The sequence below is a fragment of the Onychostoma macrolepis genome, chromosome 01, assembly GCF_012432095.1.
Source record: "Onychostoma macrolepis isolate SWU-2019 chromosome 01, ASM1243209v1, whole genome shotgun sequence".
Taxonomy (NCBI): domain Eukaryota; kingdom Metazoa; phylum Chordata; class Actinopteri; order Cypriniformes; family Cyprinidae; genus Onychostoma; species Onychostoma macrolepis.
Window position 1 is genome coordinate 25,024,150 of NC_081155.1, and position 15,696 is coordinate 25,039,845.

Below are 15,696 nucleotides of genomic sequence, written 5' to 3' on the forward strand. Positions count from 1 at the left end.
AAAATCATACCGAACCGTGACGTTAAAACCGAGGTATGTACCGAACCGTCATATTTGTGTACAGTTACACCCCTGATATATATGAGTCGGAATTATACAGTTTTATTTACATATTTATTAGAGATAATTAATTTTACTAAGCCCCTGTGTGAAACTTCCTAATGTAAGTACGACCTTGTGAACGACCTGCTGACTATACTGTACTTAACAAATGGCTTTTATTTTGAAACTTATAAACACGGAAGTTGGTGCACGTGTGCTTCTCTGTGTTGTCAAACAAAACTCGTGCCCTGAAAGCACAAATTAATGATGTCCCTTATGTGAAGTAAGTAACGTTAAACGATTTAAATGGGCATATAAATTAGTACGTGCATATTTTGACACATTACTAAATGGCTTTAGTTCATCAAATCTAACACTTAATGAATGATTTTAAACTGCAGGCTATTTGGTCGCACAAATATCAAGGGCACACACGTAATAATGGACTGAACTGCGTGTGCCTCGAGATCTCTCCAAGCCAAACTATTTTCAGTTTTAATCTTTGAATTTGAAGTTAAAATATCTATCATCAGTTCACAGGTATGACGGTGGTGAATTTATCATTTGCTGCGGCTGGGTTTTTAGGAGCATATCATCTGGGAGTAACAGAGGCGTTACTGAGACATGGAGATAAGCTGCTGTCCTCTTTAAAAGCCTGTGCTGGAGCTTCAGCTGGTGCTTTAGTGGCCACTGTGATTATCACTGCTCCTGATAAACTACAGGTAAAGCCATTCAGTTTCACCCCAAAACGTGAAGAAACAAGAACAAAAAAACTGTACATAAACTATATAGGATCATATGTATAGAGAGAGGAACATTTGCTTTTATCATACTATAATTAACTAAGCGTGGCAGAATTTTACAAATAAGTATTTGCAGTATATTCAATTTATTAAAATAATTCATGTTTATTTAAATGTGGTATTTAAAAGTCCAACCTTTTTGTAAAAAATATTACAGAAATCAATCTGATATTATTGAAATTTTATAACATGGTTGAAAAAAGCTTCCTTAAACTACAACACATTTTTTTTTTTTTTAGTTACAGAGCTTAAAAGTTACTGCATAACAGCACGACCCCTCATAGTGCTTTAGAAAGAGACTGACCTGTTTAGACTCAAAACCGATTGATGTGTCAAGCCAACAGATCTATAGAAAATACCGATTTCTAACAGTTGCGTCACCAAGGCTCATACACACAAACTGACTGAGCTCCTTACCTGTATGTTCTGGATTTGTGTTTTCACACAGGTTTGTAAGGAATTCACCTACAGGTTTGCCAGTAATGTAAGGAGTCAGAGGTTTGGAGCTGTGACGCCAGGATATGACTTCATGCTTGAACTGAGGTAAACGCAGCTCTCAGACATCATTTTTTGATCGAATGAAAAACGATTCAGTAGGTTGTTGAAATTAACCCCAGAGGGCTTTTTGAACCCTTTTTTTCGGTCATGCAGAATTTTAATCAGTAAGGCTGTCTAGGTAAGATATCCTACTCAGCTGTTTCTTTCACATAACTTATATTCACCTCATTTCAAATCAAATTAAATTTCAAAATGGTGTGAGAATATTGCAATAGATAGCACTGAGGCTGGATCAAAATGATCCTGATCCTGCACCGAAACTCCTTATCGCACACTAAGTTTTTTTTTTTTTTTTTTGCTACGGTCTTTATGCTTTTATATTTTTTCCTTTTGCCAGTGCAGTGAGTTTTAAATAAAATGCATTTGTAAACTAATTAAAGCTCTCGGTGGGTGTCCAGTTTTTTTTTCAGATTGACATCATGAAGGCATTTTTAATTGCCATGAAAAATCAGACTTAAGTATCATATTGTTTTTACAGTGGAAGAAGATTAAGTCAAGTTTCTTTATTTCTGAAGAGAGTGGGTGTTTTTTCAGTCCTGTTATTTTCATAGAAATTGATTTAATCTCACATTTATTATATATGCAAACCATATACACTAAGAAAGAAGGCAGAAAATAAAAATAAAAACTACAGTTTATTAAAAATAAATTATTGGACAAGAAAAGCTCACTTAACACTAGGGGATTCAGAATAGTTCACCTAAAAACTAATTGAACTAAAAAAAAAAAAAAAGAACTTTTAACATTTATATGACTACATTTATATTCTGTTTATTATGTGGAACATCAAACAACAATTTCATAATAATGTACTGGTCACTTTTTTCAACGACGATTAATGGGGACCAGAGCTTCATAATGTATCAAAAGGTATAATATCGTTTTTCATGGAGCTCTATTTTGCACAAAATACACTCAAAGTAGCAATATCCGATTCATTAACAAATTGTTTGCTTTAGTCTGTCCCTTTCAGTGAATCTGTTTATTTGGAACACAAAATCAGCCTAAATGATCCATTCACAAATCACACTTATTTGTTTTTTAAATGTTATCTTATTGATTGATTGAGTTGATTAATTTTTCACTGAATTACATAATCATATTGGTTCGTTTCATACACAAAGCTATCAAAGACTTGGATTACAGACCTGAAGTCATTTTATGATAGACTTTTATTGTACTTTTACCTTTTTTGCAACCTTTTTTAAGCTTGAAAGCTCCCAGCTTTGTTCCGATTAGGGTCCCTACGCAGTATTCCCTGCTCTCAGTTAAAGTTTGCATGACAAAATGTGTTTATTTGGAACAACCTGCAGCGTCATCAAACATACAGTAGACATCTCTTGAGTTGTGCATATTAGAGGAGTTTGAGATATGATAATGTGATATTTATGTGAATAAATATAAATGATCTTACTTTCATTTAATATACATATGTAATGCAAATTTATTTATAAAATATATATGAATTATAAATTAATTTGTCAAATTTGAAGTGCTAAACTGAGTGATAATTATATCCATTGCAGTGTAATCGTAATAATGAACTGCATGTGTCATGCATTTATACCTATAAACAACAGCACACAAACCGCATCTGTGACTAATTAAATAAAAACACTGGAGCATCAACATAGGTTCACTTCGTTTTAGTCAAATGTATTGCAATACTGGGCTAGTGTGCAATGACGCATGGGTAAATCTCCCTTACAACTTCCTGTAATGTATCGATATTCTATGCCGTTTGCAGTGCCCTTCAAGCTGAACATGTACTCCTTTTGGACTGGATTCTTGCTTAAGATAGCAGAATACCCTGTAAAGTCCGCTTCCCAGGGCTCTTTTGGCAGAATGGAACACAACTCCTTTCTCCAATTATTTGTAATTGCATGGGGGAAAAACAGCAAATAATTTAAAATTTCTTCTTTTGTGTTCCACAGAACAAAATGTCAAGAGTTTGGAACACTGTAAGGTTGAGTAAATTTTAGATTTTTTATTTTTTTACGTTAATTTACTCAAAAAAGGTTGAGTAAATTAACGACATAATTTATTCATTATTATTATTTTATTTATTTATTTTTTGATCTGATCTAGGTCTTGTGTCATTTGAGCTTCCAGTATGTTCCAGGAATTCACTGTGTGACATCCAGCAAATGGCAGTGTTGATTTAGAGTGAAAAGAGGAATTACCATTTAAAAGGTGCAGTCATGAATAAGGTACAACAAGACCATTTTAATCAGGTCATTCAATTAAAAACTGACGTCCAGAAAACTGAGATGAAAGGATGGTGCCAACATACGTAAAAATATGCCATGGCCAAAGTGAGAACAGAATCTCTTTATAACAAATCAGTGCAGTGAAGCACAAACTCCATTGATATTTTCCTCCTTTGCAGTCGTGAGAGAGTTGATTAGACAATGTTGTGTTCTTGTTTAATTGGCCTCTGTGAGTATTAAGCACTCTTTCCAATGTTAACTTGAAAATGCTCTTTAAAAAGAGAATGTGTACATGGAGGTGTAAATTGATGTGAGACACCGACAGAGCTGAAGAAACACCTTGACCGTGAAGTAACTTCATGCATGCTTTCCAAAACTCATTCGTTTCACACGTACATATCATTTTTTCCCTTCATATTAAGCTGTGCACAGCTGTGGAGATCTATAAGAAAGAACTGGCTCCAGTAGAATGAGGTTTGAATGGTCTGAAGATAGTGCCATTCTGATGGTATAATGTGTCACCTCCTCAGTGCTACTTGTGAAACCGCAGATACTGCTGGCATGATATGAAACGGTAGGCGTTTTTTTCTCTCTCTGTTGAAGGAAATAATATCTGTGATGTGCACAAACCTCTGAGGGCTTCTGATAATCTTGACACACCGCTTGGAGCGCATAGCAGACTTCATCCATTTTGATGAAATATCCTTGGAATGGAACGTTGAGTGGATTTTCCTTTTTCTTGTTTTTCCTGCGTTACCTCAGTGGTTCGGCCAACAGATTGTGTAATTACGATATGATGTTGAGGGAAAAATGGTTTTCACTGAGGTTGTTAATTATGCAAACACAACAAATGAGCATCTGTCCTTTGGTTTTCCTCTAGGGAGGGTATCGAAGAGATTCTCCCGCCCAATGCCCACCAGTTAGCCAATGAACGCCTCCATGTTTCAATAACACATTCAAAGACGCACAAGAACAGCATGGTGTCCAGCTTCACCTCAAGGGAAGATCTCATTAAGGTATTCAAGCCTGAGGTCAATGGACAATGATTTATCTCTCAACTAGCAGAGTAATGCCCACAACCCAAAGGGAACTTGGCTATTCAATTAGACACCATAAGTGCCGTCACTGGACCGAGTTACTGCTGTGGAAAATTGCTGCTGAGTTCATTAATTCATTCCCATCTGAAATAAAGAACAAATTGCACTGGTGCTTCAGTAGTCCATCTAACACAATTATACAAACTGTCTTTTGGCCGCCTTTTTCTTTTTGTATATGTGTAAATGATCTTTTTATTCAAAAAATACATTAAAATGCAATTCATACATACAATTACTTGAATATACCTCTTATATTGCCATTTTCTTTTATTTATTTTTTAAGTAAAAATCCATTTTTAATGTCTGGGTGATGCATTAAAGCAGAGCATTTTATTGCTATTATTATCCATTAGAGAAAAAGTAATGAACAAAACAGTTTTACTGCTAATTCATATTTGAAAAAGCTTTTGTTGTCAAATCAAAATTATGTGGTCCAAGTAAATCACGTGTGACCATCATGTAGAAAAAAGGGGGGGAAATATTTTACTTTATTTTTATGTTTTTTTGTTTTTTTTTTAATCAGTGAGACTTTTTTTGTGTTTTTGTTTTTTATGTACCGTCCTCATGTTTTTGAACAGTAGGATATATAAAACCTTTCTGGCAGTAAACGCACTTGTGTACAGAAAATAGGTGTAAGAAAAATGTGTTCATTTTTACAGCAAAGTTTCCACATGATTTCTTTTTTTTTTTTCTTTATCGCAGACGCTCTTGTAAATCGTGTACCCTTATAACCTACTAGTCCTCTGTCTGTCCATTCTCCTGATGTATTATGACTGTATTGTTTTTAAAGGTGCTCTTGGCCAGCTGCTTCGTGCCTGTCTATGCTGGAGTGAAGCCAGTGGAGTTCCAAGGGCAGGTAATGGTGTCTTGCAACCGACTCTCTTGGCTCCAGTACTTTATGTGGCTCTGCTGAGAGCCGCTGTTTAGTTTTGGACTGTTTGGATTTATTTAGATGAATGAACAGACCAGCTCTTTGGTTCTGCTTGTCCTCTCCACTGACAGAGGCCTGATAAAACTACATTAGCTGCCAAATGCTGTGGTATTTTCAGCCAAAGCAATTTGGTGAAGTTCAAGCGTGCAGTCGTGGGAAAACATCAAGTTGTTCTATTCTTTTAAAATGATGAAGACTATTAGACTCCACAGAATTTAAATTTTTCTCACACACAGAGGTTAAAAAATTGACGATTTGTAATGCTCTCTATTAATTTAGTAAAAATTATACACTGCTTTAAAATGTGTTAAACACATTTAACTCTCTGTTGCATGCATGGCAATTTGTATATAAGCAGAGAATATGCCCTTACCTACAACAATTGTTATGAACATAAAATAAAAATACTAACATGAAGTATGGATTATTCCCAAGTGGACAGTCTTACAGATTGTATTGGAGCTAACAGGATCAGTGTGGTGCTCTAGAGAGAAAATCTACATGTGCATATTAGGCAGCCTTTCTATTATCGCATACACAAATGCACGTCCTTGTCTGTCTCTAATGGATGTACTGTACTTATCCTTCCTTTTTGCTTTATATCTACAAAATATATAGTGTGCTTTTTGACTGGATTTTAAGTTTATCTCAGTCAGACTGGCAGCTTCATTGTAAAACAGATCGCTGAGGCTTGAAGGCCAATAAAACAATATATTGACTACTTAAGCTACTGTTTGCAATGCCTGCCCATTTTCTCAAATGACAAAAATGTAAGGTCTTAAAAAGACTTAAATTCTTTATTTTAGGCCTTTTCTCAGCAAATGTTGATATACAGTATGTTGTTAATTTTCTAATAAGCATGTGCAATTAATTTGATTTAAAATGTTTAATGAAATTGATAATGTTTTGACAAATAAGCTACTATTCAAACGTTTGGGGTCAGTCAGATTTTTTTTTTTTTTTTTAAGAAATAAATACTTTTACTCAGCAAGAACACAAAACTGAAAGTGATGGTAAAAATATTTAGAATGTTACAAAAATATATATTTATCAAATATATGAAGCAGCACAGCTGCTTCAACATTGATAATAATAAGAAATGCTTCTTGAGCAGCAAATCAGCATATTAGAATGATTTCTGAAAGATCACGTGACAATGAAGACTGGAGCAATGGTTGCTGAAAATTCAGCTTTGCCATTACAGAAATAAATAACATTTTACAATACATAATAGAATAGAATTCAGTAAATTGAAACATTTTTCAATATTACTGTTTTACTGTGTTTGTTTATTAAATAAATGCAGTCTTGGTGAGCATATGAGACTCAAAAATTCTAAAAATCTTACTAACACCAAAAACTTTTTAACGGCAGTGTATATGCAATTAAAAGTTTTTTTTATTTTCCTCAGAAATGGATGGATGGGGGATTCACAGACAGTCTTCCTATTCTTCCTGTGGGACGCACAATCACAGTGTCACCATTTAGCGGCCCTCAGGATATTTCCCCGGCTCATAAAGGCATTAGTAAGCTTCATCTCAGACTGGCCAACATGAACATTATGGTAAGGTTTTAGCATGAAAAAAACATCTTTATTTATTTCTAATATCTAAACAATTTAAACATTTAAAATATACACTGCTCAAAAAAATTAAAGGAACACTTTGAAAACACATCAGATCTCAATGGGGAAAAATATCATGCTGGATATCTATACTAACATGGACTGGGTAATGTGTTAGGAACGAAAGGATGTCACATCGTTTGATGGAAATGAAAATGATCAACCTACAGAGGGCTGAATTCAAAGACACCCTGAAAATCAAAGTGAAAAAAATAATGCAGCAGGCTAGTCCATTTTGCTGAAATTTCATTGCAGCAACTCAAGATGGTACTCAGTAGTTTGTATGGCCCCCACATGCTTGTATGCATGCTCCTAATGAGATGACGGATGGTGTCCTGGGGTATTTCCAGGGTTGCCAGGTTTTCACAACAAAACCCACCCAATTGCTACTCAAAACTAGCCCAAATGTGTTTCGAGGGGGGTCCCCTAGTAAAAATTGCGTTCTGGAGGGGTAAAATATGCGCTTTTTGGCGGGGTTCCCCTGGTAAAATTGGCTTTTTAGGGGCTAAATTTCACATTTATGGAGTCGCTTCAACCCGCAGACATGAAAACAACTGCGCTAACAATGTTAAAGTAGCAACACTGGTTATTTCCTCCCAGATCTGGACCAGGGCATCACTGAACTCCTGGACAGTCTGAGGTGCAACCTGGCAGCGTTAGATAGACCGAAACATAATGTCCTCCATGGATATTCCTCCCCAGAACATCACTGACCCACCACCAAACCGGTCATGCTGAACGATGTTACAGGCAGTATAACATTCTCCACGGCTTCTCCAGATCCTTTTATATCTGTCACATGTGCTCAGAGTGAACCTGCTCTCATCTGAAAAGCACAGGGTGCCAGTGGTGGACCTGCCAATTCTGGTGTTCAATGGCAAATGCTAATCAAGCTCCACAGTGCTGGTCAGTCTGGCTCAGTCCACTAGAGGACATCAGTTTCTGAATGTTTGGTCAGAGACATTCACACCAGTGGCCTGCTGGAGGTCATTTCGTAGGGCTTTGGTAGTGCTCTGGTAGTCCTATTCCTCCTTGATCAAAGGAGCAGATACCAGTCCTGCTAATGGATTAAGGACCTTCTATGGCCCTGTGCAGGTCTCCTAGAGTAACTGGCTGTCTCCTGGAATCTCCCCCATGCTCTTGAGACTGCGCTGGGAGACACAGCAAACCTTCTGGCGATGGCACGTATTAGGGCTTTTCACACTGCGCTTAACCCCGGGTTATCGTCGTTCTAAACACCGCTTTTACACCTGTAATTTGAAAGCGGTGTTAGTCAAGTCAAGTCACCTTTATTTATATAGCGCTTTTACAATACAGATTGTGTCAAAGCACTTAACAGTATCAAATTGGAGGATAGAGTGTCAGTAATGTATAATGATAAGATTAAACACTCAATTTTCAGTTAAAGGCATTTCATTATTGAATTCAGAGATGTCATTGTCTAGCTCAGTTTAGTTTAAATAGTATCTGTGCAATCAAATCAGCGATAATCGCTAGAAATTAAGTGTCCCCAACTGAGCAAGCCAGAGGCGACAGCGGCAAGGAACCAAAACTCCCTCTGTGACAGAATGGAGAAAAAAAAACCTTGGGAGAAACCAGGCTCAGTCGGGGGGCCAGTTCTCCTCTGACCAGACGAAACCCGCAGTTCAAAAGTTTATATTTCTATTTTAATTTTGTTGCAATTTCTAACAATAGTAGTATTATGTAGTTAGGTATTTTATTATATTTTAGTTATTTTGTTATTTTTGGTTGATATATCTGGGGATATATCTCTGGGGGTCATCTGGGTTAGCACCGCATTTGTGGTGTTAACCCCACATTGCGGTGCTAAGTTTGTTCAGTGTGAAACGAAGCGGTGTTTACTATTTTCTGCTGGACGCTTGGCAACAGACAGCCAATCAGAAATTGAGCAGTGAGGCTCATGTCACCTCAGTAACAGGAAACGCGCGTCGTGTAAACTGCAGCCGTTGAGAAGATAATATTCACATACTTTGCTCCTTTTTTTTTCTTTTTTTTTTTTTCTTGTCCTTGTGCGTCATGAGGCCGTTCACATGTCGCGCCTAAAACGCGTTTAAAACGCTAAGCGCGCCGCTTTCTCCTCCTTTCCAAAGCGATGTAGCTTGCGATCCCATGGCGTCTGCCATTGCTAAGCAACCATGACCTGCGAAGGTCACGAAGACGCAGAAGTTTCAGCAAAGGATAAATCACTTGCAGTAGTTCTGCTACTAAATTTATTTAAAATTGGCTATCCCTGCCTGTACAGCTGATCAGCTGTTCCTCAATCTTCACTGATCTAAAGACATAAGCGGCCAACGTTTTTAATAACTGGCAAGACGCGGGAAAAGCCGTGTAAACAGGTTGCCTGCTGTTCGTCCAATTAGAGACAGTGACACCGCAAATATGCAAATAAGAACGTTAACCAGGGTTTAGGAATGTACAGTGTGAAACATCTGTTAATGAATACCCAGGGTTAACAGTTAACCCCAGGCATAGTATGAGCAGTGTGAAACATGATTACAGATAACCCAGGACTCTGCTTATCCGGGGTTTAGGATGACCCAGGGTTAACAATTTCAAGTGTGAAAAGCCCTAATGAGGTTCTGAAAATGCTGTAATTGTTTGTGTGATCACTTTGCTTATACAGGTGCATCTCAATAAATTAGAATGTTGTGGAAAAGCTCATTTATTTCAGTAATTCAATTCAAATTGTGAAACTCGTGTATTAAATAAATTCAATGCACACAGACTGAAGTAGTTTAAGTCTTTGGTTCTTTTAATTGTGATGATTTTGGCTCACATTTAACAAAAACCATCAAAAAATCTCAACAAATTAGAACACTTCATAAGACCAATAAAAAACATTTTTAGTAACTTGTTGGCCTTCTGGAAAGTATGTTCATTACTGTATATGTACTCAATACTTGGTAGGGGCTCCTTTTACTTTAATTACTGCCTCAATTCGGCGTGGCACAGAGGTGATCAGTTTGTGGCACTGCTGAGGTGGTATGGAAGCCCAGGTTTCTTTGACAGTGGCCTTCAGCTCATCTGCATTTTTTGGTCTCTTGCTTCTCATTTTCCTCTTGACAATAGATTCTCTATGGGGTTCAGGTCTGGTGAGTTTGCTGGCCAGTCAAGCACACCAACACCATGGTCATTTAACCAACTTTTGGTGCTTTTGGCAGTGTGGGCAGATGCCAAATCCTGCTGGAAAATGAAATCAGCATCTTCAAAAAGCTGGTCAGTAGAAGGAAGCATGAAGTGCTCCAAAATTTCTTGGTAAACGGGTGCAGTGACTTTGGTTTTCAAAAAAACACAATGGACCAACACCAGCAGATGACATTGCACCCCAAATCATCACAGCCTGTGGAAACTTAACACTGGACTTCAAGCAACTTGGGCTATGAGCTTCTCCACCCTTCCTCCAGACTCTAGGACCTTGGTTTCCAAATGAAATACAAAACTTGCTCTCATCTGAAAAGAGGACTTTGGACCACTGGGCAACAGTCCAGTTCTTCTTCTCCTTAGCCCAGGTAAGACGCCTCTGACCGTTGTCTGTGGTTCAGGAGTGACTTAACAAGAGGAATACAACAACTGTAGCCAAATTCCTTGACACGTCTGTGTGGGGTGGCTCTTGATGCCTTGACCCCAGCCTCAGTCTATTCCTTGTGAAGTTCACCCAAATTCTTGAATCGATTTTGCTTGACAATCCTCATAAGGCTGCAGTTCTCTCGACTGGTTGTGCATCTTTTTCTTCCACACTTTTTCCTTCCACTCAACTTTCTGTTAGCATGCTTGGATACAGCACTCTGTGAACAGCCAGCTTCTTTGGCAATGAATGTTTGTGGCTTACCCTCCTTGTGAAGGGTGTCAATGATTGTCTTCTGGACAACTATCAGATCAGCAGTCTTCCCCATGATTGTGTAGCCTAGTGAACCAAACTGAGAGACCATTTTGAAGGCTCAGGAAAACTTTGCATGTGTTTTGAGTTGATTAGCTGATTGGCATGTCATCATATTCTAATTTGTTGAGATAGTGAATTGGTGGCTTTTTGTTAAATGTGAGCCAAAATCATCACAATTAAAAGAACCAAAGACTTAAACTACTTCAGTCTGTGTGCATTGAATTTATTTAATTCACGAGTTTCACAATTTGAGTTGAATTACTGAAATAAATGAACTTTTCCACGACATTCTAATTTATTGAGATGCACCTGTAGATGGTTGTGACAGAGCCAAATCATCACTGCTGCTTAGTTACAGTTTTCCAGTTGCCAAATATGTTAATGCAGTTAATGTAGTGATTACTTCCATTTCTGGCGCTATGGCATTTCTGCGCGGTCTCGAAGATGTTAGCGTGTTCCTAAGATCAGTCACAAAAATGATCCCTGCACGATCTAATGTGTAGTGTCTTATTAACTCACTGTCATGCATTGTGTGCAACACATTTCTTCTCCCTCTTCATGTTTCGTCCATTTTCTCCACTGCTGGAGAAACTCTTAATCCTCTTAAAAGTCCTCGTCCGTATAACAATTTTGGACCTTAAGACCTCTTTTAAGGGTTAAAATGCGTTCTGAATTACTGTTTTCTTTACTACAGGGTTCTCACACCTTGGTTAACTTCAAATTCAAGGACCTTTCAAGGACTTTCCAGGTCCAATAACCTCAAATTCAATGACTTAATGTGGGGACACATTTCAAGTGAGAGCAAAGGTTACATCGCATCACCTTGTAAGATACATTGTTACAGTTTTCCTGTGTCAAACACAACTGCAAAAAAGCATTATTTTATTTTTTTTGCATTTTTTTTTTTTTGTCCATATGACAGAAATCTGATATTTGTCTTATTTCTGTTTTGCATAAAATTGAATAATATTTGGTACATACTATACTGTATTCTAAAATTATCTGATATTAACTTTTGCATGGATTTTATTGAAAAGAGCTTAGGTTCATGTAACCAGAAGTTTTAAGAGATATGAATATGCTTTTAAGTTTTTCTTGCCTTATGTCTTTACATTATCTTACCAAGCAAAGCAATTCAACATTACATCCTTTGGATCTCTGGCAAGCCATTCTTTGTAATCTTCTTTGGTGCGCCAAATATCTTGAAACTTGCATTTTCCAGTCATCACATTTCAGCGGTTTCAGCCTATTTTTGCAATGTTTCACGGTGTGTCTGTGAAACGTTGAGTTACCATCTTAGTAGTTTCAGGTGCGTGTGAACGTCATGGCAACGAACAACACAAAGTACCTCACGTAGGAAACAATTAACGTAACGCATAAATGTGCAACGTAAATCAAGCAAGCTAGTATGCACAAAGTGTTGGCAAAATAACACATTAACGGACCGGAGGGAATAATATGGAATTTTCAAGGAACTGTATCCATGTTTGTTTATTTTCAAAAACTTTCCAGGGCCTTGAAAATTTTTAATCAGATTCACAAACTTTCAGGGATTTCAAGGACCTGTGGGAACCCTGTTACTAGGATATTTTCTTTAATTTTAAGAGGAAACGCCCACATTTCTAAGAATATTCTTCGAATTTTGTTACTAGGGGCAACTCAATTTTTCATGATTATGGGCCCAGATTAATATCCCAGGAGTTTAATTGACTTGATGCTATACTCTGATTTAAAAGTGTTCCTTTAATTTTTTTGAGCAGTGTATATCTCCTTCCAAACTACTACTATGTCATAACCTGACATGTTTTGAAATTTTTTTTCCACCCTCAGTTCTCAAAAGACAACATCATAAGGCTGAACCAGGCTCTGTTTCCTCCCTCATTACCCAGACTCAAAGCACTGGAACAGGAGGGATACCAGGATGCTGTTGACTTTCTAAAGAAAGAAAGATGGATACAGTAGCTGATTTTCTCATTTTTATCTCTTTCAACACCTTGAATGTCTAAAACGTGGCATATTAACACCACTTTCCTCATAGCAGTTCCTCTGTGGTGAACAGTATTTGCTGTGTTTAGTTTAATAATCATACGGATTCGGTGTCAATATTGATCAATATTGATTCGGTGTCTAGTTTTGTTCTCCATTTAAAAAAAGCACAGTAAAATGCATTATGTATTTTTGGAGACTGAATGATCAGTGTCATAAACAGTAATTTTCTATTGCACAGCTTTAAAATAACTCCTGTTCTCAGAGTGCTAACAATACACAGTGTTCCTTACGAATGACTAAATCAAGCGTTTAAATATTTCTGAAACTCCTTTTGTTGGAATCTGTTTATAATGGCCTTTAAACCTCAGTCAGTCCCAAGAACAACAACTCACCTTTTGCTAACACTTGCTGCACATATCAGTGCAACGTTTCTGTAGGTCCTTGAGGACAAACATGGAGAACAAGCCTTTGAAGTAAAGCCACAGGAGAGACCGTTTGAACTCCACTCGTCTCCTCACCTCACAGAACAATCGCTTTACCTGCATTTGATTCCGCGAGAGAGTTATGATCATTTTTCTGTCTGTGAGAATAACGTCTCCCTGGGGAAGGATTGAGGATTAGCAAAGGCTTGTGGGTATTTGTGATGTGGCGGCATAGAGAGAAACAGAGCTGACACACTCTCCCAACTGCAAGTTATCCAATCATATGGAATAAATTGTACATTTTTGCAATCAAGTAGCAATTGTATTGATTTAGAGCTGTTTAGAGTTGTCAAAAGATAAAAAGATGATGAGAATTGCTTAAGTGAAAATACATCAATTGTAATTGGTCTTTATTAGAAGGAAGAGGAATGTTATAAACTGAGCACCATTAGCTTGATAAAGATGGATTGTTTAGCATGTCGCTCAGCAGCAGCAGCATGGGACATTTACATCAGTTTATGTATGATGCACACATTCATATGTGATGGGTTGATCTATGAACAGCAGGTGAATCTAATGGAAGTTATCACAGAGACAGCCTTCCCATACCTCATATGTGTGATGTCATGTTCAGTGTACATGTTCAGATATGCTGCATAGTTTTTGTGCAGTGCAGCAATGTGCATAGAAGCTTTTTTGTCTTTTCTCTGTTTAAATGGATACACAAGGATATATATACACATATGTATATAGTCATGGCCAAAAATATCAGCACCCTTGGTAAATATGATCAAAGAAGGCTGTGAAAATTAATCTGCATTGTTAATCCTTTTGATCTTTTATTTAAAAACATTCACAAAAATCTAACCTGTCTACTTTGTTTTAGATAATTTACTTATTTTGTATTTTAGTAGCAATTTTCTTTTTTTTTTTTCTTCTTCTTTTTTTTTTTTGTGTGTGAATTTATGTTTCTGTAACTTTTTTTATTTATTTATTTTTTTCTTTCTCTCTCTTTCTCTCCATATGGTGTGTATATGTGTGATGCTCTGTCTTTGATTTTAGGGTGACCTTTTAACATTCTGTCAAGGGTCTACAGATGAAAAATAACCTTTGGGCTAATTCTGGCACATTTACAGTTATGTTTATTAATGTGCATTGCCCCTGTAAATAAATAAACTTAAACCTTTCATTGGATAATAAGAATTTAAAATGGGGGGAAATATCATTGTGAAATAAATGTTGTTCTCTAATACACATTGGCCACAATTAACAGCACCCTTTTATTCAATACTTTTTGAAACCTTCATTTGCTAGTTTAACATTTGCTATCTGAACAAGATGTCCAGGACCTCCAGAAATATAGGCCCACAACATCAAAAATACAGCAATATATTTCATTGTACACATGGGCTACGTTTTATCCCTGTGTTCACCAAACAATCTGTGTTGATCTCCCAATTGAAAGTACCCAATAAATTATAATTTTATATATATTAAAGGGGTCATATGATGCAGTTTCATGTTTTCCTTTCTCTTTGGAGTGTTACAAGCTGTTTATGCATAGATGAGATCCCTAAAGTTGCAAAGACTAAAGTCTCAAATCCAAAGAGATATTCTTTATAAAAGTTAAGACTCGTCCTTACCTCCTAAAACGGCTCATTTAAACACGCCCCCACATGTCTACGTCACAGTGTGGGAAGATTTGCATAACACCGCTCAAATGTACAGGCAAAGAAAGAGGTTGTGATTTTTATTCTAGCTGTAGTATTGTTGCTGCCGCCAGAGCCATGTCCTGGAGACGCTGTGCTTCGTTGTGAAAGGCAAAGTACTTTGGGCTTCCAAAAGAGGACACAACTAGAAATCTGTGGTTAAGTTGTGTTTACAACACTGTTCTAGAACAGTTCAACCCAAATATTAGAGTGTGTGCAGAACATTTTACGGAGGACTATTTCCTGAACCTGGGAGAGTAGCCTACAATGCTGACTGTGCACAAAGGCTGTTTCTATAACGTGGGGCAATTCCAACTTTGCAAGGACAGTCTGGCACTTCTGACTCACAGCCTGTAAGTATGTTTTCTTATTTAAAGAATTTGCCACTGACTATTCAAACGCGAGTTTTG

General features: G+C 37.0%; 1 protein-coding gene across 5 annotated transcripts; it reads left to right on the plus strand.

Moving 5' to 3' along the window:
* The first annotated feature begins 220 nt into the window (after window positions 1–220).
* pnpla4 (patatin-like phospholipase domain containing 4) lies at window positions 221–14,502 on the plus strand. Of its 5 annotated transcripts, none has more exons than XM_058786514.1 (9): window positions 226–325; window positions 628–764; window positions 1,294–1,388; window positions 3,338–3,369; window positions 3,492–4,187; window positions 4,494–4,629; window positions 5,501–5,566; window positions 7,053–7,205; window positions 12,997–14,502. In XM_058786514.1, the coding sequence occupies exons 5-9, from the start codon at window positions 4,180–4,182 to the stop codon at window positions 13,126–13,128; spliced, it is 495 nt and encodes a 164-aa protein (XP_058642497.1). In that variant the 5' UTR covers window positions 226–325; window positions 628–764; window positions 1,294–1,388; window positions 3,338–3,369; window positions 3,492–4,179; the 3' UTR covers window positions 13,129–14,502. The 5 variants fall into 5 exon arrangements, with proteins under 5 accessions (XP_058642480.1, XP_058642470.1, XP_058642497.1 ...); XM_058786524.1 differs by having other exon boundaries at window positions 3,338–3,364; XM_058786497.1 differs by lacking the exons at window positions 3,338–3,369; window positions 3,492–4,187 and adding an exon at window positions 11,861–11,961 and having other exon boundaries at window positions 221–325; window positions 576–764; window positions 12,997–13,049.
* The last annotated feature ends 1,194 nt before the right edge of the window (window positions 14,503–15,696 follow it).

What these genes read in the sequence shown, in the direction of transcription:
- pnpla4 (XM_058786487.1), top strand. Translation starts at nt 585, where the DNA reads ATGACGGTGGTGAATTTATCATTTGCTGCGGCTGGGTTTTTAGGAGCA. An exon ending in CTGCTCCTGATAAACTACAG is followed by an intron (nt 765 to 1,293) that starts GTAAAGCCATTC and finishes GTTTTCACACAG; the next exon opens with GTTTGTAAGGAATTCACCTA. An exon ending in CAGTGGAGTTCCAAGGGCAG is followed by an intron (nt 5,567 to 7,052) that starts GTAATGGTGTCT and finishes TATTTTCCTCAG; the next exon opens with AAATGGATGGATGGGGGATT.